Source organism: Lontra canadensis, unplaced genomic scaffold, assembly GCF_010015895.1.
Source record: "Lontra canadensis isolate GAN:19392208 unplaced genomic scaffold, GSC_riverotter_1.0 scaffold57, whole genome shotgun sequence".
In the NCBI taxonomy this organism is placed as follows: domain Eukaryota; kingdom Metazoa; phylum Chordata; class Mammalia; order Carnivora; family Mustelidae; genus Lontra; species Lontra canadensis.
Window position 1 is genome coordinate 185,296 of NW_022631051.1, and position 26,892 is coordinate 212,187.

At 41.0% G+C, this 26,892-nt stretch overlaps 1 protein-coding gene across 1 annotated transcript; it reads left to right on the plus strand.

Annotated features, from left to right (window-relative positions):
* Nucleotides 1–427: 427 nt before the first annotated feature.
* LOC116878339 (myosin regulatory light chain 12B) lies at nucleotides 428–18,156 on the plus strand. Its single transcript, XM_032875679.1, has 4 exons — nucleotides 428–544; nucleotides 13,476–13,674; nucleotides 16,464–16,625; nucleotides 17,662–18,156. The coding sequence occupies exons 2-4, from the start codon at nucleotides 13,491–13,493 to the stop codon at nucleotides 17,832–17,834; spliced, it is 519 nt and encodes a 172-aa protein (XP_032731570.1). The 5' UTR covers nucleotides 428–544; nucleotides 13,476–13,490; the 3' UTR covers nucleotides 17,835–18,156.
* The last annotated feature ends 8,736 nt before the right edge of the window (nucleotides 18,157–26,892 follow it).

Here is a 26,892-nt window from a genome sequence, read left to right on the forward strand (position 1 = left end):
AAGTACAAATAGAACTACGCGAGCTTTACTTCCCCGTGCTAACTCTGAGAGTCCAGGGTGGGCGGCTTCTGGCGCCGGGGGAACCCCAAATCCTGAGGGATCGCAGCGAGCCCCGCCCAGCCCCACCAGGTCAAATTCCAGGACGGGACCAGCGCCCCGCAGCCGGGGAATGCGGAAGGGCCGCGGGAACTCGCCGTGCCGGGCGGGGGAGGAGGGCGGGCCAAGGGACTGCAGCCGCACGCAAAGGGGGTATGCAGCAGCAGGTCCCACAGGCCACAGAAGACAACTAAAGGCCAGGCTGTGTTCGCCGGCCCTAGCCCGGCTCCGCGGCCCACACAGTGCGCTTCGCTCGGTCTTGAGCGAGAACACCTCTCGCATCCCCCCCGTCCCGAGTTGGATCCAGCCGCGCCTTCCGGTGCGCTTTCCGGTCCACCTCTCCAGGCAGGAAGTGCCGGCCGCCGCCACTGTCGCGCCGCAGCTCGGCCATCGTCGCCGTCGCTCCTCGTCTCGCGCAGGGCAGCCCGGGTTCTGGTGTCTGGCGGCGGTGAGTGGCACTCGCCCCCGCGCACGACACCCTTCGGGCCGCGTCCGTCCCTCCTCCCTTCCGGCCTCGCGCCGGCCGCCGGACCCCGCCCCAAGGGTCCGGGACGCTGGGGGCCGGGGACTGCGGGACCTGTCAGGTTGGGCGAGAAGGGTGGGCGAGAAGGTCTTGGCAGTGGCCCGGCCTCCGCCTGGAAGTTGAGAGGCCGGGCAGCGGCAGGGCAGATGAAGCTGGGCTGGGGAGACGCCCTGTCGGAAGAGGTGGCTGGGTCCCCAGCAGAGGGTAGACCAGCCCTTGCGTCACCCGGCTGACTTCACCCACCTGGTGCCTCCGACCGCCCGGAGGCTCCGCTGCCAGCGCCTTGCCCTCGGCGGGCCCAGTCGGCCGATGAAGGTGTTGAGCGCCTGCTCTGTGTCCCGACATGGTGCTAGGTGCTTTGGTGGGTAGGAGTCTACTGGTGCCTGCTTCTTGCCTTAGATGAAGTGTCCGAGGAAACTATTAGAGCACCTGTGTCGGAGTGCATGGTTGGTACAGGCTAAAATGTAATGATTTCCGTAGGAGTTGTAACTCTCACTGTGTCTTGCATCTTGTAAAGATTTAGTTCATTCGTGTTGATTGAAGAAAAGGACGAATAACAAAAGTCAAGAAGGATTTCCTGGAGAAAGAATCATGACCTTATTGAAGACCTTGGATTTAGCCCTAGGAGGTAGAACTTAAGTATTTCTGGCAGGATCTGTGGAAGGAGGTAACAAGACTAAAAGCTGAAAAAGTGGGAATTGTGTTGTGTGAGAAAGAGGCCGCGGGGGGAGAGACTAGCTTGAAAGAAACAAGAAATATAATGAATAATAGCTGGATATAAGGGTAGGTAGGTAGGTAAATAAGTGAGGCGTTTTTACAGATGTCTTGAAAACTTGACCGAGAAATAAGAGATTATGTAAGAGGCATCAGGCAGTCATTTTGGATTCTTTAAAAGGGAGTAATATGAAGAAAGGGGGTGTTTAGAGGATTAGTTTGGCAGCCTTTGTTTAAGATGGATTTAGAATGGTCTTTTGATAAGAGAAGAATCATAACGTTTTCGAATTCAAAAGAACTTTACAGATTATTTTGTGAAATAGATTATCTATTTAATAGATTATCTTTCATTTTATAGTTGAGGAAACTGAAACCCAGAGAAGTGAGATAATTTGCCCAAGGTCACTTGAAGGATTCACATGTGCCGTCCATTTTCTCTGTAAGCATTAGGTGGACCCCGCTGGACCTCGTAACTAAGTGCACAGCTTTTTGTTTGTTCAGGCTCTGTTGAATGAAACAACTTTTATAATGGCTGGCTTGATATTCATTTATGCTTTAATGAGACTGAATTTGGACAGGATGAACTGAAACTTCTGAAGGATAGATCCCCAGGTGAAGGTCATTGTTTTAGGAAATAAAAGAGTCTGTAAATAGGGCTGGTTGTCCCTCTTTTCTAGGATTCAAAGACATTGGGTATCTGGGGATGAGTTTCATTACCAGCACCTTTCGTATTTTCCTTAGTCTGCATTTTAGCTGTGTGGTGACATTGTTTGGTACCCCCAACCAGCTATCCACGTTTTCCTGATAGAGAATTTGAGCTGTCTATATATATAGGATATTAGGGGCCAGTGGTACAAGCTCTGGACCTAGACTTCCGGAGTACAGATACAAAATATAAACTCTACCATTTTCTAACTGTGTGGCTGTAGGCAAATTGTTTATTCTCTTTGCCCTAATTTTGTCATCTGAGAAATGGAGATAACAGCACATATCATTAATTCAGAGGGTTAAATATGTTAATATATGTGAAATGCTTAGACCAAGGGCTAGCACATATTTAGCACTCAGTTATTGTCTATTATCAGCATTGTTTCCTCCAGATATGGAACAGGGGTTAACTGGTAAGTTTTGTTGAGGATCGCTTAGGGAAGACTCCAGTAGAATTAATGTTGAACCATGGGTAGACCATAGAGAAAAGATTATTTTGGGAGTCAGATCCAGGATCTACCTTATGTATGTATATGTAATTCTGCTTGTGATAGGAAGGAGGCATATGTATGTATTTGCTTTACTGATATTTATGGAGCACCTACTGAGTGTAAGGAACTATTATACCATACAATCCAAGGTAAAAAGGTCACAAAAATGTGTAAGTAAATGACATGGCAAGAGAATATTACTGGGCAGTAAAAAAAGAATAAACCACTGATAAAAGCAACAAGATAAATGAATCTCAGAAATATTATATTGAGTGAAAGAAGTCAGGAATATAGAATATAATTCCATTTATAAGAATGTCAAAGACGGGTGCCTGGGTGGCTCAGTGGGTTAAAGCCTCTGCCTTCAGCTCGGATCATGATCCCAGAGTCCTGGGATCAAGCCCTGCATCGGGCTCTCTGCTCGGAGGGGGGCCTGCTTCCTCCTCTTTCTCTGCCTGTCTCTCTGCCTACTTCTGATCTCTACCTGTCAAATGGATAAATAAAATCTTAAAAAAAAAAAAGTCAAAGACAAAACTAATTTATAGTTAATAAGTTTCTGATTTATAGGGGCACCTGGGTGGCTGAAGTGGGTTAAAGCCTCTGCCTTTGGCTCGGGTCATGATCCCAGGGTCCTGGGATCGAGCCCCACATCAGGCTCTCTGCTCAGCGGGGAACCTGCTTCCCCCTCTCTCTCTGCCTGCCTCTCTGCCTACTTGTGATCTCTGTCTGTCAAATAAATAAATAAAATCTTTTTAAAAATTTTAAAAAATAAATTTCTGATTTATAGAAATCTGAGCAATGGTTGCCTATGGGAGAGGGTCATTGACTTGGAAAGAACTTTCTGGAGTGATGTTAACATTTATAACTTCATTGGGATGGTGGTTACATGGGGGTTCACATTTATAAAAACTCATTTTTAAGATCTCTACATTTTACCATATATAAATTTCACTGCGATAAAACAAAATAATATATGGGAGTTCAGGGGATGGAAAGTTTACTGCCAGCTGGGATGATCATAAAACCTGTAATTTTAAAATGACAGCATTATAATGTATGTGGTAAATATTAAAATACATATACTATGAGGAAAGCTTAGTTGGTACCAAGAGGAAAGCTGTAAAAATTGTGTTTGGCTCTGTACAAGAAATAATAGATATAATAATTTATAGAACTGATTACATACTGGCCTAAATATGCAGTATAAAAACAGTGATATGTCATTAAGTATATGAGGTTAATTTTGTGAACTGTTCTGGCTTGATTATATACTAAATTCTCCTTATGATTGCTGTTTTCAGACTGTTGCTCATGTATCCAGTCATTTGATCCTCCTAATTAGCACTAACATTAGTCTTGACTACAATAATGACCATGGGAATCCATGAGAAATTTCTAAAGTTTCTGACAGACCATGCTGAGCGTGAGAATTAAATCAGAAATGACCTTAACTTTTAGCAGAACCGCTCTGTGCTTTTTTGCATTCATTTACTGATAGGCCTCACCATGTGCCTCTACTTACAAATTGTCCTTGCTAGAGGAGATTCCCTAAGCATCCTGACCCTGGGCCTCCACTACCATTCTGCTGGAGCTTGGCTGGAACTTGAACTCTTCATCATGCCTTTGCTCACAAAATCAGCTCCTCTTCCCTTTCCAGTTACCTCATTTTTGGAAGGAAGCTTTATGCTCCTGATTTTTCAACCGGTAGCTGAGAAAAGCACTATAGTTCAAGTAGATCTTTGGAAAAAACTCCAATTAGGAAGCAAGAAGAACTAGCAAAATCAGCATAGGCATCAGAAGAATAGGATAGTGTTGATGGGAATGTTGAGGAAGTGGTGACTCTGTTGCAGTTCAGAGAGGCACTCACCTAAGGGGCACCTGGCTAGTACAGTCAGAGCATGCAGCTCTTGATCTCAGGAGATCATGAGTTTGAGCCCCACGTTGGGAAAGAGATTACTTAAAAACAAATAAATAAACTTTTAAAAAAGTAAATAGTATGAGTAACTGTGGGCTAACATTTAAAAACCTATATGGAATGGTTATAAATTACTAGAAAAATCTTTTTAAAATGGCAAAAATGAGGGGTGCCTGGTTGGCTCAGTTGGTAGAGCATGCAAATCTTGGGTCTCGGGATTGTAGGTTTGTGCCCCATATTGGGTGTAGAGATTACTTTAAAAATTAATAAAATCTTTTTTAAAAAGAGCCCGCAGAACTTGGAGAATAGAAGGAATTAAAATTTTCTAACCTGGAATCAAAATTCCCTATCTAATACAAACTTGACTGTGGCCATAATTCTGAAATAAATCATTGTCCTATTTTAATATTAAAGAGGCCAAGGAAACACAGTGGCTTTACTTGTTTTCTAGTACTGTATAACCAATTACCCCAAATTCAGCACCTTAAAAAAGCAATAAACAATTTCCAAGGGTCTGGAATTCCAAGGCAGCTTAGCTAGTGGTTTTGAGTCTCATGAGGTTGTAGTCCGGGTGTCAGCTGGATTGGCAATCATTTGAAGGAAGAGCAGCGTCCAAGATGGCTGACACACATGGCTGGCAAGTTGGTGTTGACTCTTGGCGGGGGGCCTCACTTCCCTGCACATGGACCTTTCCATAGGGCTGTGTAGGGCCCTTGTGTCCTGGTGCTGGCTTGCCCCAGATTGAGTAGTTTGAGGAAGAGCAAGGCAGAAGGTGTATTACAAGATCACACACCATCATTTTTGCAATATCCTATTGGTTATGAAGAGTAGCAGAATATGCCACTCCAAAATAAGCTACTTTGGCATACAGATTGTTTTGAACTGAAGGCAGTTGAAGAAACAGACAAAAGAAAAGCTCTCTTTCCTGTTTGCCTAAAAGCAGGACATAAATGTACAACAGTGTCCTTCCTCCCCTCCAAGAACAAAGATTACCCTCTGGAGACAACTTTAGACTTTTATCAGTGGAGAAAGCCCTGACTTTAGTCTACATGACAAGCCTTACCCCGTTTACTGTGCAATTTCTGCAACTAGCCTCTTCCCCTCACACATACTTCCCTCTTTGTCTTTAGCTGGAGATGATGTCTAAGCTGACTTCTAAGTTACCTTTCAGAGTAGGCTTTTGCCTGGATATCTCCCATATATACATGTTAGTAAATTTCTGTTTGTCTCTTGTGAATCTATAATTACAGAAGTGTCATCCAAGAAGTCAGAAGGGTAGAAGGAAAATTATTTTACCTCCCTACACAGGTCAGCCCTTTTCACTGTTGGATGGGATTGCACAAGGGCAAGAGGGCCATCTTGGAGTTTGGCTACCATCGGAGCCAAGGAACAAGTTCAGATGCTCTCGGAGGCCAAGGAACAAGTTCAGAGCTCTCAAAAGGGTCTCAGTCACATAAACAAATTCCAGCTGTGACAGGAAGCTGTAGGGAGTAGTGGGAATTGCTTACTGAATACTCATTATTACAGGAACTTGGGAATGCCGGTCAAGTGACCCCTTATACAGTTTTTCAAGATGTTTGAAATTTGTTTTTATTAAAGTAACTATTCAGCTTTTTTAAATGTTGGCAAACTAATTCAGTTACTTAAAAAGGCATTTTAGGGGCGCCTGGGTGGCTCAGTGGCTTAAAGACTGCCTTTAGCTCAGGTCATGATCCCAGGGTCCTGGAATCAAGTGCCGCATCGGGCTCTCTGCTCAGCAGGGAGCCTGCTTCCTCCTCTCTCTGTGCCTGCCTCTCTGCCTACTTGTGATCTATATCTGTCAAATAAATAAAAAAAGTCTTTGAAAAAATAAAATAAAAAGGCATTTTAAAAAATCACCCCTGGGAAAATTAAATGAACCTCTCTGAAAATTGCATATAGTTTGGTAGCTGCAGTTTGTGACTTCTGATCTGCTTCTTTTATTTTATAGATGAGGTCAGTGAGGCTCAGGACAGCCAAAATGACCTAAGGTCATGTAACTTGTGAATGACAGAACTGGCATTAGTATCCAGGTCTCTAACATCTCCATTAAAACATAATGACCAAATTTTTAAAACTGAAGGGACTCAGTACATAAATAGCACCTTCTAAATGGTTAATTTTCATTCCCAACCCTCCTGCATGGAATCGCCCAATGCACTTTTTAAAATAGCAGTCATGGGCCCCACCCATCAGTTTGTGTTAGAGCGGACTAGGACCTAGGCATCAATTTTTTTAAACTTCCAAGATGATTCTAATGTGCAGCCAAGATTGAGACCAGAAGGTGAACTGCTGTGAGAGAATGTTTACTTGCCATATGGTGACAGCAACCAACTGACTTAAAACACTTAAAGGAAGAAGCCTCAAAGGAATGTCGAAGTCCTAGGTAGCTGCCAGAATATGCCCCATAAAAGTCAATAAAGTCATATAGGCTGATGAAGTTCACAAGCAATTTCCGCTTATTAGTGATTATTGTGCCCGTGGTTTGATTTATACATCAGTATTGCAAGTGTTTTGCAGACATGTAGATTATTATGTAAATATGTTGACACCACAGCCACATATACCAGTATTCCTATATCCCCGCCCTTCTTGTAAACTCTGTGACCAGGACATATAACCTTTAGTTCACACTATATGAGAAATTTACCAAAATAATGAAATAAAAATTTTGAGGAGGAAATTAGAAGTTTTTACTGCTGTTGAGGGCTCTTGATTACATTATATGCTGGTCTATATGGATTTTTTTCTATAATTATAGTTTATGGAGAGGGTTGGATTATTGTTTTCTCTTTAACATGTATAGGTTAAACATTAATTTGACAGCCCAAGGTAAAGGTTTCAAGCCTTTATGATGTCAAACCAAGGCCATGACTGGTAGGAAATACTGTCACTTTAAATAAATCTAGATTACACAGTCCATTCCACTATGCAGTTCTATTCTGTACGTTGGTTTCCCCAGTTATTGTCTGAATTTATTTGAAAACTCGAGGACTTGAATTCAGAAGAAAGTCACTGCTCAGAAATCATTGGGAGAGGGGAGGGGAGGGATGCCTGGGTAACTCAGTTACGTGTCTTCATCTTGATTTTGGCTCATGATTTCAGGGTTGTGAGATTGAGCCCCACTGGGCTCCCTGCTCAGCGGGAAGTATGCTTGAAGTTCTCTCTCTCTCCTTCTCCCCCCACCCTCTTGCACACACTCCCTCTCTTTCTCTCAAATAAATAAATAAAATCTTTTTTAAAAAAGGTCAGTGTTGAATTACATTGATAGTATTGAAAGTTTTTAAAAAATTTTGTGGTAAGGGGTGCCTGGGTGGCTCAGTGGGTTAAAGCCTCTGCCTTGAGCTCAGGTCATGATCCCATCGAGCCCCACGTCAGACTATCTGCTCAGCAGGGAGCCTGCTTCCCCCTCCCTCTCTCTCTACCTGCCTCTCTGCCTACTTGTGATCTCTGTCTGTCCAAAAAAAAAAAAAAATTTTTTTGTGGTAAAATGATTAGAAGAACCTATAGTACAAAGTGAATAATATAAAAGTAGAAATAACTTTTAATAAATGGGGTTTGGATCCCGGCTCTGCCACTAGGTGACGTTGGGAAAGTTTTTTAATAGCTTCGATCTTCTGTTTCTTCATATTTGTAAAGCAGGTATGTTAAGTTTTTTTTTTTATTTTTTTTTTAAGATTTTATTTATTTATTTGACAGAGATCACAAGTAGGCAGAGAGGCAGGCAAAGAGAGAGGAGGAAGCAGGCTCCCTGCTGAGCAGAGAGCCCGATGTGGGGCTCGATCCCAGGACTCTGAGATCATGACCTGAGCTGAAGGCAGAGGCCTTAACCCACTGAGCCACCCAGGCGCCCCAGGTATGTTAAGTTTAATGCACATAATGTGCCTAGCACATGAGTCACTCAGTAAATGGTAATGGAGCCCTAAGTTAAGTAAACCTTTAATTTTCTCGCTGGTCTTAAAGCATTTTGGGGCTGGAAAAAGAGCAAGAACAGAAGTACACAAGGTAAGAAGCTGCATGGTTCCATACAAGCAGTTGGGTGCTGCTGAAGGAAAAGTACAAAGAATGGCTAGAGATAAGGCCGGAGAGGTCATTCTAGTGTATGGAAAGGAGGACCTTGTAGACCATGCTTAAGAACTTAAACTTTCCACTATATGCAGTGGGGAGCCCAAGAAGATTCTTAAGAGAAAGGTAAGGTCATATTCATATGTTCGACACCATTGGCTGGAATGTAAAGGGCAGGTTAGAGGGACGAAAAAGCAAGAAGATACGTTATTTAGCTATAGAAATATTCTGCACAGAAATAATGAAGACCCAGTTTAGGGTGGTGGGAGAGGAATGAGGAAGATGAGCAAGCCTGAGAAATATTCAAAAAGCAAGGGTTGATTCACCAGGGAGAGGGAGGAGTTGGGAATGACTCTAGGTTTCTGGCTTGGCGAATTGGTAAATGATGGTGTCATTAACTGAGAAAAGACAGAAAGCTGAGAAAATTTAGAAACAGGAAGATAATGAATTTGGTGTTCAACACATTGATTCTGAGTGTCTGTGGGGTGTCCAAATGGGTGCCTTTCACAAGCAGTTGGGTATTAAGAGTCTGCAGCCCAAGGGAAAGGTCAGGCCTGAACATACAGACTTGGTAGTCATCAATGTTGTCAGACCAGTGAGAGTTGATGAGATCATTCAAGGAAAGCAGAATGGAAAGAATTTTAATAAGCCATGGACTGCTAGAATATTGGGAAACATGAATATTTAGGTGAGTGAAGATAAAAGCCTAACAAGAAATGGAGGAGGACCAGTCATAGAAATAGAACAGAGAAGAGTAAATTGGTATCATCAAGTCAAATGTAGCATTGTACATAAGCCAACCTTTCCAATACCACTAGGAGTCTCCCTTGTGGAGCATCTGGATGGCTCAGTCATTTAAGCATCTGCCTTCAGCTCAGATCATGATTCTGGAGTCCTGGGGTCAAGCCCCATGTCCGGCTTCCTGCTGCTTCTCCCTATCCCTCTGCTTCTTGCCCCTGCTTGTGCTCTCTCTCTCAAAATAATTTTTTTTCTTTCTTTTTTTTTTAAAGAGTCTCCCTTGTAATAGTGGAATGTCTTCGAGGTTGGGAAACTTGCCCTTTTCCATTTTGGACAGTTCATTTCTTTCTTTCTTTCTTTTTTTTTTTAAGATTTTATTTTATTTTTTATTTTTTATTAACAGATAATGTATTATTAGTCCCAGAGGTACAGGTCTGTGAATCGTCAGGCTTACACACTTCACAGCACTCAACATAGCACATACCCTCCCTAGTGTCCATAACCCAACCCAACCACCCCCTCCCTAGCCCCCTCCCCCCAGCAACCCCCAGTTTGTTTTGTGAGATTAAGAGTCTCTTATGGTTTGTCTTGGACAGTTCATTTCTACTATTACTGTTCACCAAGGCCAAGAGTTGTTAAGGCTCTGAAGAAAAGAGGCATAAAATGATGTCAAACACAGCAGAGTGATCCAAGGAGTTAGACTGGATTTGGCAGTTTGAAAGCAGTTGCAGTAGAGGGGAAAAAAGCCAGGTTGTGATGGGTTGAAAGTGAGTGGGAAGCGAGAAAGTAGAGAAAGCCAAGATCCTTATCTCAGATGGAAAGGGGAAAGAGGATGGTAGTTTCTTTTGGGGGGATAGTTCCTTTCAGATTGATTGTTTTGCTTTACCTCACTTTTCAGCTGATATGTGTGTATGTGTGTAGCATATAGGTGTGTGTGTATATATATATATATATATATACACACACATACATATATACATACATATATATATATGTATGTGTAATATATATATATATATATATATATATATATAAATGTGTACAGTTTTAAAGTGAAGTATAGGGAGAAAAACTTTTTTAGAAGAAGTTATTGTGTTATTACATTGAGCTTATTACCTGTTCTGTAATCTGTTTTGATTAGGGCCATTGATGAATTGCCCTTGATTGTTTTTCACCTTCCTTCCCTGTTGCCTTCACTTTTGGGGTCAGACTTGTCTTACCATCTAGTGGCATTTCTGGCCTTACTGGTTACCTCCCGTTCTCTCACAGGCATTGCTCCTAATAAAAACCTTTGCATGTTTAATCCCTTCTTGGCATTAGCTTCTTGGAGAACCCCAACCAAGCTTCAGAAATGTTTCAATACTATAGACTTTTGGGGTAGCTGTAGGGTTAGCATTACACAATTGACTATTTTTTAAAATAAAAATTTGCTCTGGGATGTTTTTCTAAATGAGTCTATTACAAATATAATTTGTAGATACTGAGAGAACTAATTCTTGCCTTCAGATTTACTGTCTTTTGTACATATTATATCTTAAAGGAACAGAATCAGAATTTTTAGCACAAAAAAGTTGTAATCACCAGTTTTGGAATAGGAAGAAGAATTAAAGCATAGACAAGTGCCTTGCTGGTAGACCACATTCTGTCTCTGATTTAACCTTCAATGTAACTAAACTCAAATAAACTGTTACAGGACAGAGAGAAAACTAACACTTAAATGGGGTAGAGAAGGTGTTGGAATATGAACTCTATGTTTAGAATAAGAATTCTAAGGCTGGTGTACTTCAAACTTGCACCACTAAGCCAAGCTTCAGAATACCCAGAGTTGGGGTTGGGGTGGAGGGTGGGTTTTTTTGTTTTGTCTTGTTTTTGTTTTTGTTTTTTTTAATTGAAGAAAGAGAAGTAAACAGTGTAGATTAAAAAGAAAGAAAGAAAAGAAAAGAAAGAAAGAAAAGAAAAGAAAAGAAAATTCATGACTAAAAATCCTAGAGACCAAAGTCCAAAATTGCCTTGGTCAGCCACTGCCCAGCCAGTCATTTGCTTTCATACTATGGGGCTTCAGAGTTAAACAACAGTCCCCAAGACCACCCTCATTTCTTTCTTTCTTTTTTTTTTTTTTAAGATTTTATTTATTTATTTGACAGACAGAGATCACAAGTAGGCAGAGAGGTAGGCAGAGAGAGAGGGGGAAGCAGGCTCCCCGCTGAGCATAGAGCGGGATGCGGAGCTCGATCCCAGGACCCTGGGATCACTGACCCACCCAGGCGCCCCTTCCACCCTCATTTCTGATGCCAATCGCAAGTTTGGGCCCCCAAAGACAACCCTCAGGTTTGATAATTTTGCTAGAATTCACATAATTCATTGAAAGCTGTTATATCCTTGGTTATGGTTTATTGCAGTAAAAGGATTCAGATTAAAATCAGCCAAAGAAAGAGATGTGTGGTACAGTCCAGGAGTGTTCCAAATGCAGAGCTCCAGTTGTCCTCTTCCAGGGACAGTGTTACTCCTCCTGGCAACAAGATGTGACAGTATGCATGGAGTATTGTTAACTAGGAAAGCTCACTTGATCCTTGATAGCCATAGTTTTTACTGGGGCTCCACCACATAGATACTGTTAGCTACTCTGTGGCTGACCTTAGTATCTAGCCCCTTGAGAGGTCAAAATGGTAACACATGACCCATAACCCCCACAATAAATTACATTGTTAGATTGTCTGATGTGACCCAAGACCCCAGATATAGGCAGGACACTCCACAGGCTTAGAGATTATCTCCCAGAAGCAGAGAGGACAAAGGCTAAGCCTCTCTTTGGGCAAAATTGTTTACTACATAGGGCCATTGGTTTTATATTTTAACCTAGATAATACCTATCTCATAGGGCAATTATGAAGACATTGGATGGAAAAATTGCTCTGGTCTCTCTGGGTTTTCCAAGGTTATACGTAGCTAGTAATGGTGGAGCTAGGATTTGAACTTAGGACTTTCTGACTCCAAAGTTGATAGTATTTTTGCATTGTGTTAATTTAAAACTGCAAATAAAAAAATGGAATGAAATGTGTTCATGCTATTTGACATTTACTTTTTTTTTTTTTTTTTAAGTAGGCTCCATGCCCAGTGTGGAGCCCAACATGGGGCTTGAACTCACAACGCTGAGATCAAAGATCTGAGCTGAGATCAAGAGTAGGACTTGTAACTGACCGAGCCACCCAGGCACCTCCTATTTGACATCTAAATTATTGGTGGCTTTCAGTAGAGTATTGGAAGCTACCATTGGTACCATATTATAGAGAATTGAGGAGTGACTGGAAAGATGAGAAAATGGAGACAGTTGAGTATCAGACTGCTATTCTATACATTTTGTCAAAGGAAAGGGGAAATGAGGATGAAGCTAGAAGGGATGCAAGATTAAAGAGTAGGTTTGGGGTGCATGGCTGACTTCGGTTGATAGAGCATGTGACTTGATCTTGGGGTCCTGAGTTCAAGCACCATGTGAGTTCAAGCCCCATGTCAGGTATAGAGATCACTAAAAAAAAAAAGTAGGTTTTAATCATTTTTTTAACATGTACCATACAGTGACTATACTAGTTCCTTTGTGAAAGTTTTCTCATTTAAGTCTCACTGGCATTGAAATAGAGGCTGTTTTGCTATAAAACTGAGGGTTGTGTGAGGTTCCCTGGTTTTCATACTGTGTTTTGAAAAACCAAGGGTCAGAGAGGTTATGCAATACTGGTAATAAAATGGAGTAAAAAGAGTACCTATTGCAGTGGATTATTAGGAGGATCCAATAGGATGATCCTTGTAAAAAGTTAAATGAAATGTCAGCTTTGGAGTCTTTCTCTTTAGGGGAGCCCCAAATCCTCGTAACAGTACTTGGCACATAGTAAGCTACTCAATAAATGCTAGCTATTGCTGTGTATTTTTAAATTAATTTCCACTTTAAAAAAATGAGTCTCATGAAATTTGGAGGCAAGCTATTTAATGATTTCTATTCTGCTTCTTAAATTTTTCAGAACTGCTTTTTCCTAACCATTTAATTGTGACATTGGAAATAAAATTGAAATGTATATTTATTCCTACACAATTGAAGTAATAATTCTACATTAAGAAATTTTTGCTCACTAACTTGACGTATTACAGGTTCTTTTTTTGTTTTGTTTTATGTTTAATGCATTCTTTTTTGCTTCATGTTTTTTCTTTTTAACTCTAGAATTAAACAGCCACCATGTCGAGCAAAAAGGCAAAGACCAAGACCACCAAGAAGCGCCCCCAGCGCGCAACATCCAACGTATTCGCCATGTTTGACCAGTCACAGATTCAGGAGTTCAAAGAGGCCTTCAACATGATTGATCAGAACAGAGATGGTTTCATTGACAAGGAGGATTTGCATGATATGCTTGCTTCTCTAGGTAGGCTTTTATATTCTTAATATGCCCACCTCCCAAAAATATTTCAATGTTTTTTGAATTATTTTTTTGTGTGATGTGTAAGTATTTCTCTCCTTATCTCAGAGGCCTAGTGAGAGATGTCTAGGTAGGAAGTGCCAAGTTGGGGCTGACCAGTCATAAGAGGATTTTATTTATCATTTTCTTACAATTAAGGTAAAGAAAATATAAAGATACAAGATTTAAAGCAAACAGAAACTGCCCCTTTGTCATTTTGGTTATATGGGTGTTAATTTATTATTCCTTGTATGATTTTGTTGTTGTTTGGTGTAATCTTAAAAAGAAGGATGAGAAGGAAGGTCTTCCACGTTCTGCCCCAAGTCAGCAGTGATTTTACAGCTGGGAATGGTGAGCCTCCTAGTTCTCTGTAGACTTGCTGGGGAAGGGGTGCAGGTCAGGGATAGGCTACAGTTAGGCTCTGCTCTCTGCTTGTTCTTGACTATTAGCCAAAAAGGACAGTTCAGGGGCAAGCGGGCAAAGAGAGAGGTTGTTATTCTTTTCCTCTTAGTAACCAGAACACAGTTTTGTTCCTCTATTTTATTTCTTTTTTCTATCATATTATTTTGAAAAATTTTAAGCCTATAAAAAGTTGAAAGAACAGTGCGATGGACATGCATACATTTTTACCTAGATGCACCAATTTTTAACATTTTACAACATTTTCTTTATTCAGAGTGAGAGTAAAATCAGGATATTGAACTAAGTTACTGACTTGGAGGTGGGTTGGACCCTAGTGTTTTAAGTGTACTCTTTTTGGGCAGGTCACTAATGAAAAAGGTGGTGGAGTAAAACTGAAGGACTTAGTTGTATTACAAAGATTGAACACTCAGGGCACCTGGGTGGGTCAGTTGGTTAAGTGTCTGCCCAGGTCTTGATCTCAGGGTCCGGGGATCAAGCCCCACATTAGGCTCTTGCTCAGCGGAGAGCTTGCTTCTCCCTCTTCCCCATCTTCCCCATCCCTACTCATTCTCTCTCTCAGATAAATAAAATCTTAAAAAAAAAAAAAAAAAGTGAACACTCAAGCCTGTACCCTGCTCATAGTAGATGCTCAATTTTTGTTGGGTGAATGAGGGATAGTAGAGGAAGAGACTGACTTTGGGGTCTTCCATTTTGGGGAACCCATGCTTTTTAAAGATATGTATTTATTTACCTTTCAAATCAACAAATTATATTGGATGCCCTGAATTGGGCCCATAGGTGCTTAACCTAAACCAATTCATTTTAAGTCCCTACGTCTTTTCAGTACCCAGGTTTTCTTGACACCTTTGGGTTAGACATTTTTCCCCCAAAAATTATGGCTATAGAGTTGGATTAAATTTGAAGGTAGAAAAGTAGATCTTTTTTAGTTCCTTTCACTTATTCAGTGAATCTTGAAACTAATTTTAGGCTAATTTTTGTATTGTTATGTTGAACAGGTATAATGAGTGAGACAGGTAATATACATACAGTAAGACAGGTTGCCACTTGGCATTTAAATTTCACTCAAAGTCCCAGGAGGAAAACTACATATAAAGCATAATTCTTGATTTGACTGTCATTAGCACTTAGCTGGATGTAACATTCAGATGCTTCCTCAGATATGAATATCTAACTTAAGATGTACTTTTCCTGGAGAATCATTACAAACTTAATGTTGGAAGGGACTTTTCAGATACCAAGTGTAACCAGTCCATTTTACAATTAAAAAAAAAAAAAAAAACAACTAAACCCTAGACAGCTGCCACCTTTCCTCAGGTCACACAGTCAGTGGCAGAACTGGGATTCAAACTCACTGTTTGAGACCCTCCATTCAGGGCTGCTTTTCCTACACCTTGGGAGCCCCAAAATGCCTGGACCAAGAGAAGTGCTTTGTTGTTCCCACCAAGACTGGCCAGTCCTGGGGACTTTCTCCTGACCTCACATAGAGGGTCAGAGGACTCTCCCTCCATAGGGAGAAGTGGTCTCAGATGAAACTGAGATGAAGATTTCCCATTATGAGCAATACTAAACTAGTTTCACCATATGAGTAAATCATGTCTGGCAACTGACTAATAGATAACATTGTTCAAAGTGAGCTCTTGCTTCTAAACCAACCTAATAGTTTTGGCTTAAATGACCAGCTTACTAAATAAAATTTTTGACGCATACCAGTTTATGGGCAACTGTGCCACAATTGGAAATACAAATATTTCGATTTTTTAAGCAACGGGCTTCAAAGTGCCCTGATGGACTTTTAACATTATTGACATTTAAGATGCAGAAATGTGTCATTACCTGGTTCATGGTTTCAGGTGCCTGTATTTGGGGGGCTTTTTTTGTTTGTTTATTTGTGAGGGAGAGCATGAGCTGGGGGAGAGAGGCAGAAGGGGAGGGAGAAGCAGGCTCTCCACTGAGCAGGGACCTAATGTGGGGCTTGATCCCAGATCCCAAGATTATGACCTGAGCCAGAGGCGGACGCTTAACCAAGCCGCTCCAGGTGTCCCTCAGGTGCCTGTTTTTCATGAAAATAGTGAAGGAAAGCTTGCAGAAAGTATCAGTGAATGAAAAACATTCAACCTGTGCCCACAATACATTCTTATAATGATATAGCAAAGATTTTTTACATTGTTAAAAATTGTCTTTTAAAAATGTTCTTAATGCAAGTTAATTGAAAAAATAGTTCCATGTGATGGTGATATAATTTAAAAATACACTGGGGAGTAAAGCAGTAGCAAAATAATTATGTATTGAAATTAGTTCTTTGTCCTTAAACGTTAAAATGTGAAATCTTCTAGGGAAGAATCCAACCGATGCATACCTTGAGGCCATGATGAATGAGGCTCCAGGGCCCATAAATTTTACCATGTTCCTCACGATGTTTGGTGAGAAGTTAAATGGCACAGATCCAGAAGATGTCATCAGAAACGCTTTTGCTTGCTTTGATGAAGAAGCAACTGGTGAGTGCTCTTTATTTGTTCATGCCCACCCTCATTCCAAACTATATGAAACACTTTTTAGGAAATAAAAAAAGATGAGTAAAATATAACTTTTAAAAAAATGAATGAACTACCATTTATAATAGTATAATATGACCACGAATGGGAGGTCACGGGCATATAGGTCATAAAGCTGCCCAGTTTATGATATTAATCTTTGAATTTGGTTCGGAGCTTCCTGAAAGCCAAATGGGGAATTGTCTGTTAAATAGTATTTTTTAGACAATGAAAACAACTTCTTCAAGTGACTGTAAATCTCACCAAAAAGTATAATTAACTAACTTGAACAGTTAAAATCTTTTTTTTTTCTCATTTTAAAGAGTATAAAGCCTTGCTATTCACATTTCTTACTCCTCTCATTTCCCCTTTTCTTCTCTCTTAACCCTCTCCTTGGCCACCCGCACACTTCCTCAGATACACCTGGCACCCTCCTTCCTGTCTCTACCTGTCACAACTGCACTGTCCCCCATGCACATTTGGTCTTTTTTCTGGGCAGCTGCCTACATCTCTGAAATACAGAGGGTTTTCTTTTTCCTCCTCTAGAAAACACTTGCTTCATATTAATTTTGTAAGCATTATAATGTATTAACTGTGCTTTTACAGTGAAAAAACTCTAGGGGCGCCTGGGTTAAGCTTGGTTCAGCTTCCGACTCTTGGTCTCAGCTCAGGTCATGATCTCAGGGTCCCGAGATTCAGCCCCATGTTGGGCTCTGTGCTTGATGCAGAGTCTGATTGAGATCTGCTCCCTCTTCCTCTGCCCATCCCCTGCTCACACTCTCTCTCAAATAAATAAGTGTTTTTTTTTAATTCTGAAATGAAAACCCAAAATTAATAGGCAAACATAATGATATAGTTACATATTGCCTTAGTGCACTAATTTACTTTGTTCATGTAAATGTGGATATTCTGAAGTATTTTGCAACACTGACCTAGTTTAGAAATGAACCATTAAAGTGCCAGGATGTATTCGTGACTCCTTCTGTCTCCTGCCTGCCAGGCACCATCCAGGAAGATTACCTGAGAGAGCTGCTGACAACCATGGGAGATCGGTTTACAGACGAGGAGGTGGATGAGCTGTACAGAGAAGCGCCTATCGACAAAAAGGGAAATTTCAATTATATTGAGTTCACGCGCATCCTTAAACATGGAGCAAAAGACAAAGATGATTGAAAGAACTTTAGCTAATACCTTCCAATTGCTTTGTCTTACTCCATTTTATTTCCCAGACACTTTCCCCCACCCTCATAGACCTGTTGCATGCAACTTAGTTTCATAGCTTGGCCTCTTTTTTTGATGTATTTATTCTAGACCTTTCTGCCACTTAGCACTTGTATAATCAAACTGCAAATGGGGTTGAGGTTGTAAATTGTGCTGAAAAAAAGATTGCGAATAAAAATCAACAAATGTGAAAGCCCAGGAAAATATATCCGGTATTTCTGGTTTTGCTGGATTTTTACATTTTTATATAATAAAAACACTATTTTGAAATAAAGATTATGCTGACTCAAATGAAATATAATAGAAAGTTAAACAAGTGGTAGTTGGGGGTAGTCTTTTTTTTCTTTCTTTCTTCAGATTTTCAACTTCACATTCAAATCTCATGGTAAAGCTGATTTTTCACTTATGTGAGACAGTATTCTTCAGAACTTCTAAGTACAAATTAACATTATGCAGTAAAAACTACTTATTGCCCTTTTTTTCATACTTATAGTAAGTCAGATGTTTAAACTATTGGATGATATATATAGGATATATCTGAGAAAACATTTAACATTTTATGGATCTTAGAGCCTAAGAAGATGAGGCAAAATTCTGAAGAAAAGAATAGTTATTACTAACATTTACTGTATATAAAGCACCATACATGGGTGATTTTTTTCACTGAATCTTCCCAAGACCCTTGTGAGACAGATTTTTGTTAGCTCTGTGTTTCAGGTGGGGGTACTGAGCTCTGCAGAGTTGAGTGATTGAGTCACTAGAATAAGTAAGAGGATTACAACCTGGGGTGCCTGACTCCAGAGCTTATAGTCCTGGAACCCTCTGCTCTCTCTGCGAAAAGCCCCAAATGCCTAAAAGGTCAAGACATTTCCTTTACACTCTAACATGATTTTGGAGTCATTGAAATTTGAAGTAATTTGTGGAAATTGGTTATTTGAACATAATTTCAGGGAAGTATCACGTTAAAAAATAGAAGACAAATGATTATGTGTGAAGGGTGTTCGTGTGGTGTATAGACTATAGGCTATAGCAAGGACTAGAAAACAGACATGGCTGTTTCAGAGCTCATTGAAAATCCTCAAGGCCAGGCCATGTGCAAAGTTAGAGAAGAAAACCTAGAAAAGGAAAAAAATAAATAAAAATTTTCCCAGTCTTGTTCAACTATCTATTCCCTCTCTTAAAAGTGTTGTATTGGTATTTTATCTGCTGCAAATGAATGCATTTTCATATCATTTAGTATTTGTACCTTAGAGCTTGGTATGGTAGGCAAATTCCTGGCCACATATTGCCACTTAATATTTGAGGGGTTCCTTTTCATCATCTTTAAAATGAGAGAGCAGTTCCATTGTCATGGTCTAGTAGAGTGCTTGCGCTTCAGATCTTTGACCTTTATTATCAAATCCTCACAGCACACGAGGTAGGTAGGGCAAGTGTTATTCCTGCTTTTCTAGTGAGATCTAAAGCCAACTGTCCAAGCTTCAAGTCACCACGCAGCGTCACACCAGGTGGAGGATCGCTGAATGTCGTTAAGGAAAGGGAAAATCTACCATGACAGTCTTGATCGTCATTAAACCTAGACTGATCAGCCACTTGATCTATGCTAGGCACTGTTGTAAGTGTTGGGGATAACTGGGAGGCAGGACAGACATGCTGCCTGCCCTCCTGGAGTTCACATTCTCTGGTGAGAGGCAGGTCAGTGAGCCATAAATATGACACAAGTACTATGGGACAAAGAGCAAGTGTGGCAGAGGGCCTCTGAGATGTGACATTAAGCAGAGATCTGCATGACAAGAAGAGGTCACTTTTCCTTCCACGAGGCAGGAGCGTGGGGAGAACATTGGACAAGGACATAGGATGGTATTTACTGCTTAGTTTAAGTGTGGGATCCTAGGGTTTTGGGAGGGAAGAAAGATGAGTTCGGGTTTTGGAAACTTAACCTTGCCATTGTGTATAAAAAGGAGGGGCAAGATAAGAAGCAAGAAGGCTTCCAGTTAGGAGACTATCACTGTCATCCAGGTTAGAGGCAAGGGCGGCTCGGACTCTAGAAATAGTAGAGGAGGTGGCTAGAAAAAGCCTCTCCCTGCCTCTCCTCTGCTCCAGCCCTGTCTCTTGGACATCATTCCAGCTGCTATCAGTTTGATTTATTCTGTTGTTCCGCTTAAGGGCAGATTTAATAGACTGGAAGGGAAGAAATTTTCAAGACTATAAAAAATGCAGTTGTTTCTTAATATGTTGACCTGACCTATCCCTTTCTGTTTCGTCTATAGGATCTCTAAAGAGAGTTGTGGAATCCAGTACTGTAAGGCACCTGAGTTAGGACCGTGTTCCTTTCTGGTGTTCAGTAAGTGCTGGTGATGATGGTGAAAACTCTCTAGTAGCTTTCCCTTTTTTGAGAACCACATAGTGATGATCTCAAGTTGACAGTTCATCTTTTGGGTATCACACTGGGATGTGTGGTTCAATCTCGTAGTTAAATCTGTACTGACTATTTACTAAGCATGTTACCCCACCGCCCTTTGAGGTGGGTATTTTTATTACACCTGTTCTACAAATGAAGCACTGAGGTGCAGAGAGGTGACTTACAAGGTTACACAGCTGGGAGGCAATGCAGCTGTACCTTGAGTTCAGCCAGTCTAGCTCCAGAACCTGGCCTCCCAGGAAAATGATTATTGGAAATAACACCATTAGTTTCTTACCATCAGAAAGAAGTTCCAAAACTCTGGAAGGTGGATAAGGTAGGTATTGTTAACCCATTTTACAGTTGAGAATACTGAGTTGCAGAATTTCCCTGACTTGCTCAGCTTGATATAACTAGACAGTATCTGAACCAAGACTAGCTTTCAAGCTTTTTAAGAGCTACAGGGCTTCTCATTGAACCTGTAGTTTCCTAATTAAATAATATCTGTAGCCTAACCAAAGTTTTTTCTAATTTGTAAATTTATGTATACTCTATATCATATATATGAAAACCATTAATATTTATAAAAATGAAATTATATTTAATTATACATCTAATGGATTATCTTTTCTAATAAAATAATTGCATAGAACTAAATTTTAAAATTCAGCAATCCATATGTGAATAAATAGTTAATTTCCTTGATTGTAAGTTGACTTTATAAAAAATATTTTAGGGGCACCTGGGAGGCTCATTGGGTTAAGCCTCTGCCTTCTGCTCAGGTCATGATCTCAGGGTTCTGGGATTGAGCCCAGCATCATGGGATCTCTGCTCAGCAGGGAGCCTGCTTCCCCCTCTCTCTGCCTGTCTCTCTGCCTACTTGTGATCTCTGTCTGTCAAATAAATAAAATCTTCTAAAAAAATTTTAATGTTTTTGAAAGCAGGATGTTTTATTATCTATATATATATAATATTATTTATCCTGAAAAATAATTGTATCAGTGTTGCCATTCAAAACTGGTAAATCTTAAAAGATAAGAAACAGTCTTTGAAATATAAACTACTGAAAAATCTTGTATGAATAGGCTCTGTAAATATATCATGGGTAAATATGAATGAGAATGTGAAAGTTTATCACATATTGAAATTCTGAGAAAAGTTTTCTTGAACAGAAAAATGCTGAGGATCACAGATTGCAGACATCACCTTCTTTTGTCATATATAATTTTAGAGACAATAATCAGAAGTGTCACTAGATGGCACTATGATTCTTGCTACAGTCGTAACTTAGTCCTTAATGAACTTGAGTGATAAAGCAAAAGGATAAATATGTAGAATATTAGTCCCAACAATGCTGTAACATTATCAAAATTGCTTCTTAAAGGGAAAGAATTAATTTTAAAAAGTCTATTGCAGTGAAATTCATACTATTTTGTGAACCCCAAAATCCAGGGAGCAATCTCTCAGACTCCTTTTTACAATGTTGTATCATTCGTTCACTCATCCATTCAATCAATGAATCAATCATTTATCCACTTACAAATACTTATTGACTGTCTGGAAAATGCCAAGACCTCAGCAATGCTCTGGTTATTTTCACACTGAAGTAAGGAATTTTGATGGAAGTAAGATTATGGCCTTTGCTCTCATAAGCCCTGAGACCTCCATTTATTGACAGGGTCCTCTTGTGCAAGTCAGTATTATCATTATCACTTCTGTTTTAGAGAGGAGAAGATCAAGGCACAGAGCCAGTGGAGGGGTATCAAAATACTTTGTAAAATCATGTTCTATGAATGAATATTACTACTACTTGAAGAATGTTGAGAGCCATTTCTATTAGTAGTTCTATATAATATACTCTATTAAGTCACACAGCTAAGCTTATTAAGATCAGCCCCAACACAAATGACCACAAGACAGCTTCTTAGTGTAGCTGTTCCCTGACTCTACCTCTTAGAAATACCATCAGAGGGGCGCCTGGGTGGCTCAGTCGTTAAGCGTCTGCCTTTGGCTCAGGTCATGATCCCATGGTCCTGGCCCGGCATCAGGCTCCCTGATAGGCGGGAAGCCTGTTTCTCCCTCTCCGAACCCCCTGCTTGTGTTTCCTCTCTCTTTCTGTGTGTGTGTGTCTGTCAAATAAATAAATAAAATCTTAAAAAAAAGAAAATACCATTAGAACCAAAAATGAAGTTAACAGATCTGAAGTGTTTTGGCAGAAGGATACCAGGAGTATGTTGTGGGGTGTGTATGAATGGGTGTGTTTAAGAATAAAAATTGTTTCAACAGGTCTTGCAGGAAGGCAGCCTAATCTTTTACTGGTACTGCTTATGCTGCAATTGATTTTGCTCCCAGTGTACAATCCTGCCTTTCAGACAACCCATTCTGAATGAACATGATGACGAAGCATATTTCCTCACGGACGTTGCTAACCAGCACAGCAAAACTGAATGTGAATACTTGATTCACGTTTTGTAATAATCTGAATGGAAATTAACAATGGCTCAAGTTAGGAGGTTATGCTCATTGTACTTTTTCTCAAGTTATCTTCTTATGTGTGACCTATTTATTCGGTTCTTAATTACTAAAGTGGACATTATGTCTGAGTGCTGTGGATAACAGAGTTTCTGAACCTACTTTCTAGAAGTGTCTGACAGCTTAGCTCTCTGGATGCACGTAATAAAGGTTAGTTCTCTCCCTTTCCCAGAACCCCAAACACAGCTGTTCTCTGTGGCTGTGTTGGGGCTACAGCTGATGGCCTAACAGCTCACCAAAGAGGTCAAAGATGGTTTTTATAAAATGCTCTAACAATGATGCTTATTTTCCCAGCACTACCATTGTTTGCTTTCAAACCAGGAAACAACGGTAACTAAGAGCTCAGGCAAACAGGTGGCTCAGTCAGTTAAGTGGCTGCTTTCAGCTCAAGTCATGATCCCAAGGGCCTGGAATCAAGCCCCACCTCGGGCTACCCACTTAGCGGGGAGCCTGCTTCTCTGTCTCCCTCTGCCTGCTTGTGTGCTCTCTTTCTCTCTCTAAAACAAGGTTTAAAACCTTAATTTAAAAGTTGAATATATGGAAAATATTCAAGATTTCCTGCTTATTTTGGAGTTAAAGAAATTCAACCTATTCTCTATGTTAGGTCCTTACCAGGTTATAAACACTGAAGGTGGGTCTGCTTGCGGAAAGGCATCTGGAGAGAAGCTCCCACTTCTCAGGTCAGAAGATTAAGGCCTCTGATCCCTCCAATCTCCCTGGAGACATCACAGGCAGTTGTGGGCAGAACTAGCCTCCTACTCCGGGCTCTCCCTAGCTTCCATGGCCTCCTCCCCCTCACCCAGTTTATTGGGCAGAACTGGCTGCTGTGTCCAACCCAAGAGCTTTTCCCCATTGTTTTTACATCGCTCCCGAGCTCAGCACTCTCCCTCTCACTTTTCCCCACACTGAGTTTTTACACCTTTGGGGCCCAAACCTTGAAAGGACATACAAAGAGAAGAATCTGGTAACAGAGACAAACAGGGAACAATGCCTGCATCCATGGGAATAAACAGAGCAGTCTCAGAGACCAATCATAATGGCAGATTTTAATCAGTGATTTTTAGAACCTTCCCAAGAAAAAAGATTTGTGTCTCTGTCTCTCAACCTGTCCTCATTTCAGGTCTCTAAGAGAACCAGGGAGGTTTTTTTTGGTAGAATCCTTCTTAAACTATATCACATTCATGGAACTCCCCGCCCCCACCACCACCACAGAACACACATACCTTGTTTGTGAGTCTGGCTATTTCCCTGATAAAAGACAGAGTCGAGAGCCCCAGCCTCTTCTGTAACGTCAACCCAACCAGAGCAGGAACCTCCCTTTAGCAGCCTTGCCATGCAGAGTGGGAGATCCATGATTAGTAGTTGACTGGTTGATCTCAAGCAAATCCATTGTGTACTACCCAGAAAGTGGGTGAAGGAATACCCGTCACCGGTCTGAGATGGTCACACTGGAAAGATGTGCAAATCCAGGCTGGCCCTTCAAATAGGCAGGACTGACCAAGAACTGAGTGAATAAAGTGAAATGGAGGGGAAATGGACACAATCAAATTTGTACAAAGCAGAAACAGACAAAAGCATTTCAGAGACAAAAAACAAGTACTTTTATCCCTCCACAATTGTGGAGTTTGAAAATGTTAGTATTTTTGCTTATCTTTTCAGTATATATCCATCTTTGTATGTGTGCATATGGTTTTTGTGGTGGACTTTTTTTTTTAGATTTATTTATATATTTATTTGACAGACGGAGATCACAGAGAAGCAGGCAGAGAGAGAGGAGGAAGCAGGCTCCCCGCTGAGCAGAGAGCCCGATGTGGGGCTCGATCCCAGGACCTGGGATCATGACCTGAGCCGAAGGCAGTGGCTTTAACCCACTGAGCCACCCAGGCATCCCTGGATTTTTTTTCTTTTTCCACCTGTGTTCCAGATGCCTGTCACCTTCACCACTTTGCTACTTGGCTTGAATATTTCAAAACAGACCTCAATTTTTAAAGTCTTCTATGGCACATTTTTCTTTTATTTGAAAAGACATGTTTGATTTAGACAATACAAAGAGGTCACCCTACTTTCTTTGCATCTGGGCTAAATTGGAAGTAGGCAGCAGAATGGGTTACCTCTGACCAGTGGCAGTTACCTCTGACCAACAGACTGACCATGACCTGTGGGGGAGTGGTAGTCAGGGTGGTAGAGGCAGAGGTCCAGTGCATTTCCCCAGCCTTTATGCTTCATTGTATCACAGAGGCCAGGAGTGGCAAGCGGATATGGAAATCTGTGGCCTCGGTTTAAAGTGGAGTCCAGATAGAGTTCATACCACATTGAGAAATCATATTCCTATTCAGAATGGATCTGTGGGCACACACACATGTATTCATGCAAACATAAATGCATCAAATGTCTCTGGAAAGATGTACAAGAAGATGGTTGCTATTGAGGAGGGACTTGGGTAGCCATGGGCCAAGGATGAGAGGGAGACTTAATTTCACTGTAAATACTTTTTTGAGAATTTGGAATTCATGCTTGCATTTCCTATTAAAAATTAAAACTCTGATAATCAACAAGAGGATATATCCTATAATGCTGGGTCAATCTAAAAGTAGTCCCCTAAAGCACTTCCTCCTTTTCCACAAAAGGGATAAAATCCTGCTTGTTACCTCAGATGGAAGAGTGATTAATGTGGCATGTTTAGTAAATAGTAAAACACTATTGTTTTACTACAGAGATAATTAAGATCTGCCAAAAATATGTTACCATGTAGCAAAACGCTCTTGAATGCCATGAGTTTGGGGGGCTCCTGATAACAGTGCTATGGAAAAGACGTTGAGGACTTTGGTGTCTGTATTGGTTGAGCCTGGATGACATCTTTCTGCTCCTGTTGCTGAAAGCTCCATACTCTTGGAAGGACCTGACCTAAATAAGGCTAGAGCAGTGGGGAATTGAGAAAATGAATGAATTAGACGAAGATACTGAAGAAGCAGTTTGTGGAGACCCTCTTTCCTCCCCGCCCCTCAGGCATTCAGGCAAGTGTAATATCCAGTTGCATATAACCCTTTGGTTATGTCATCTTGCTTCACTTCTTGCCACCACTACGAGATGGGCACTCATCTACTTTTCCTGACAGACGGAGATCACAGAGAAGCAGGCAGAGAGAGCCTGAACTTTTCCTGAACATCCAGGGCTTTCTCCAGTTCCTTCCAGATTCTCCAGCATGATCGCTTCTCCCTCCTTGCACACAGCCCAGAACAAAGAGACTGGTCAAAGGACAGAACATAGATGCCATATATCTCATGTAGTTTATCTTATTAGGTTACTTAGTTAGTTATTCATTTAATAAATGTGTATGAAAAACCTACCATAGGCCAAAAGCTGTGTTAGGCTCTAGAGATGTAGGACTAGAAAAAGTTCCCAATCTAGTGGGGAAAAATAGAGTTTTAAAAAATGCATATGATTAGGGGCCCCTTGGTGGCTCAGTCACTTAAGCATCCAACTCTTGATTTCAGCTCAGGTCATGATCTCAGGGTCGTGAGATGGAGCCCCGCATTGGGCTCCTCACCCAGTGTGGAGTCTGCTTGAGATTCTCTCTCTCTCTCCCTCTGCCCCTCCCCACCTCAAATAAGTAAATAAAATCTTTTTTTTTTAATGTATAGGATTTTTATCATCTAGTGTTTATATAACCTAAGCTAGGGTAACATAGGGGCATCTTCCATGAGCATTCAAACCAGCCTAGGGTTGTGCTGATCAAAGAAGTGATCAAGTTGAGGCTGGAAGGGCATGTGGGAGGGTGCCAGCAGGCCATGTGGGGGGTGGTGATGGGTGTGTGTGCTGTTGCTGGCTGCTGGCAAAAGAGCGGGTGTGGGGAAGAGTGCGGGGCATTTCAGAAAGAGTTAATAGTATAAAATGAGAAATGACCATGGTTCATGAGGAACTACAAATTGCCAGCATATTGAAAACATAAGATCTGGGACACCTGGGTGGCTCAGTTGGTTGGACGACTGCCTTCGGCTCAGGTCATGATCCTGGGGTCCCAGGATCGAGTCCCACATCGGGCTCCCGGCTCCATGGGGAGTCTGCTTCTCCCTCTGACCT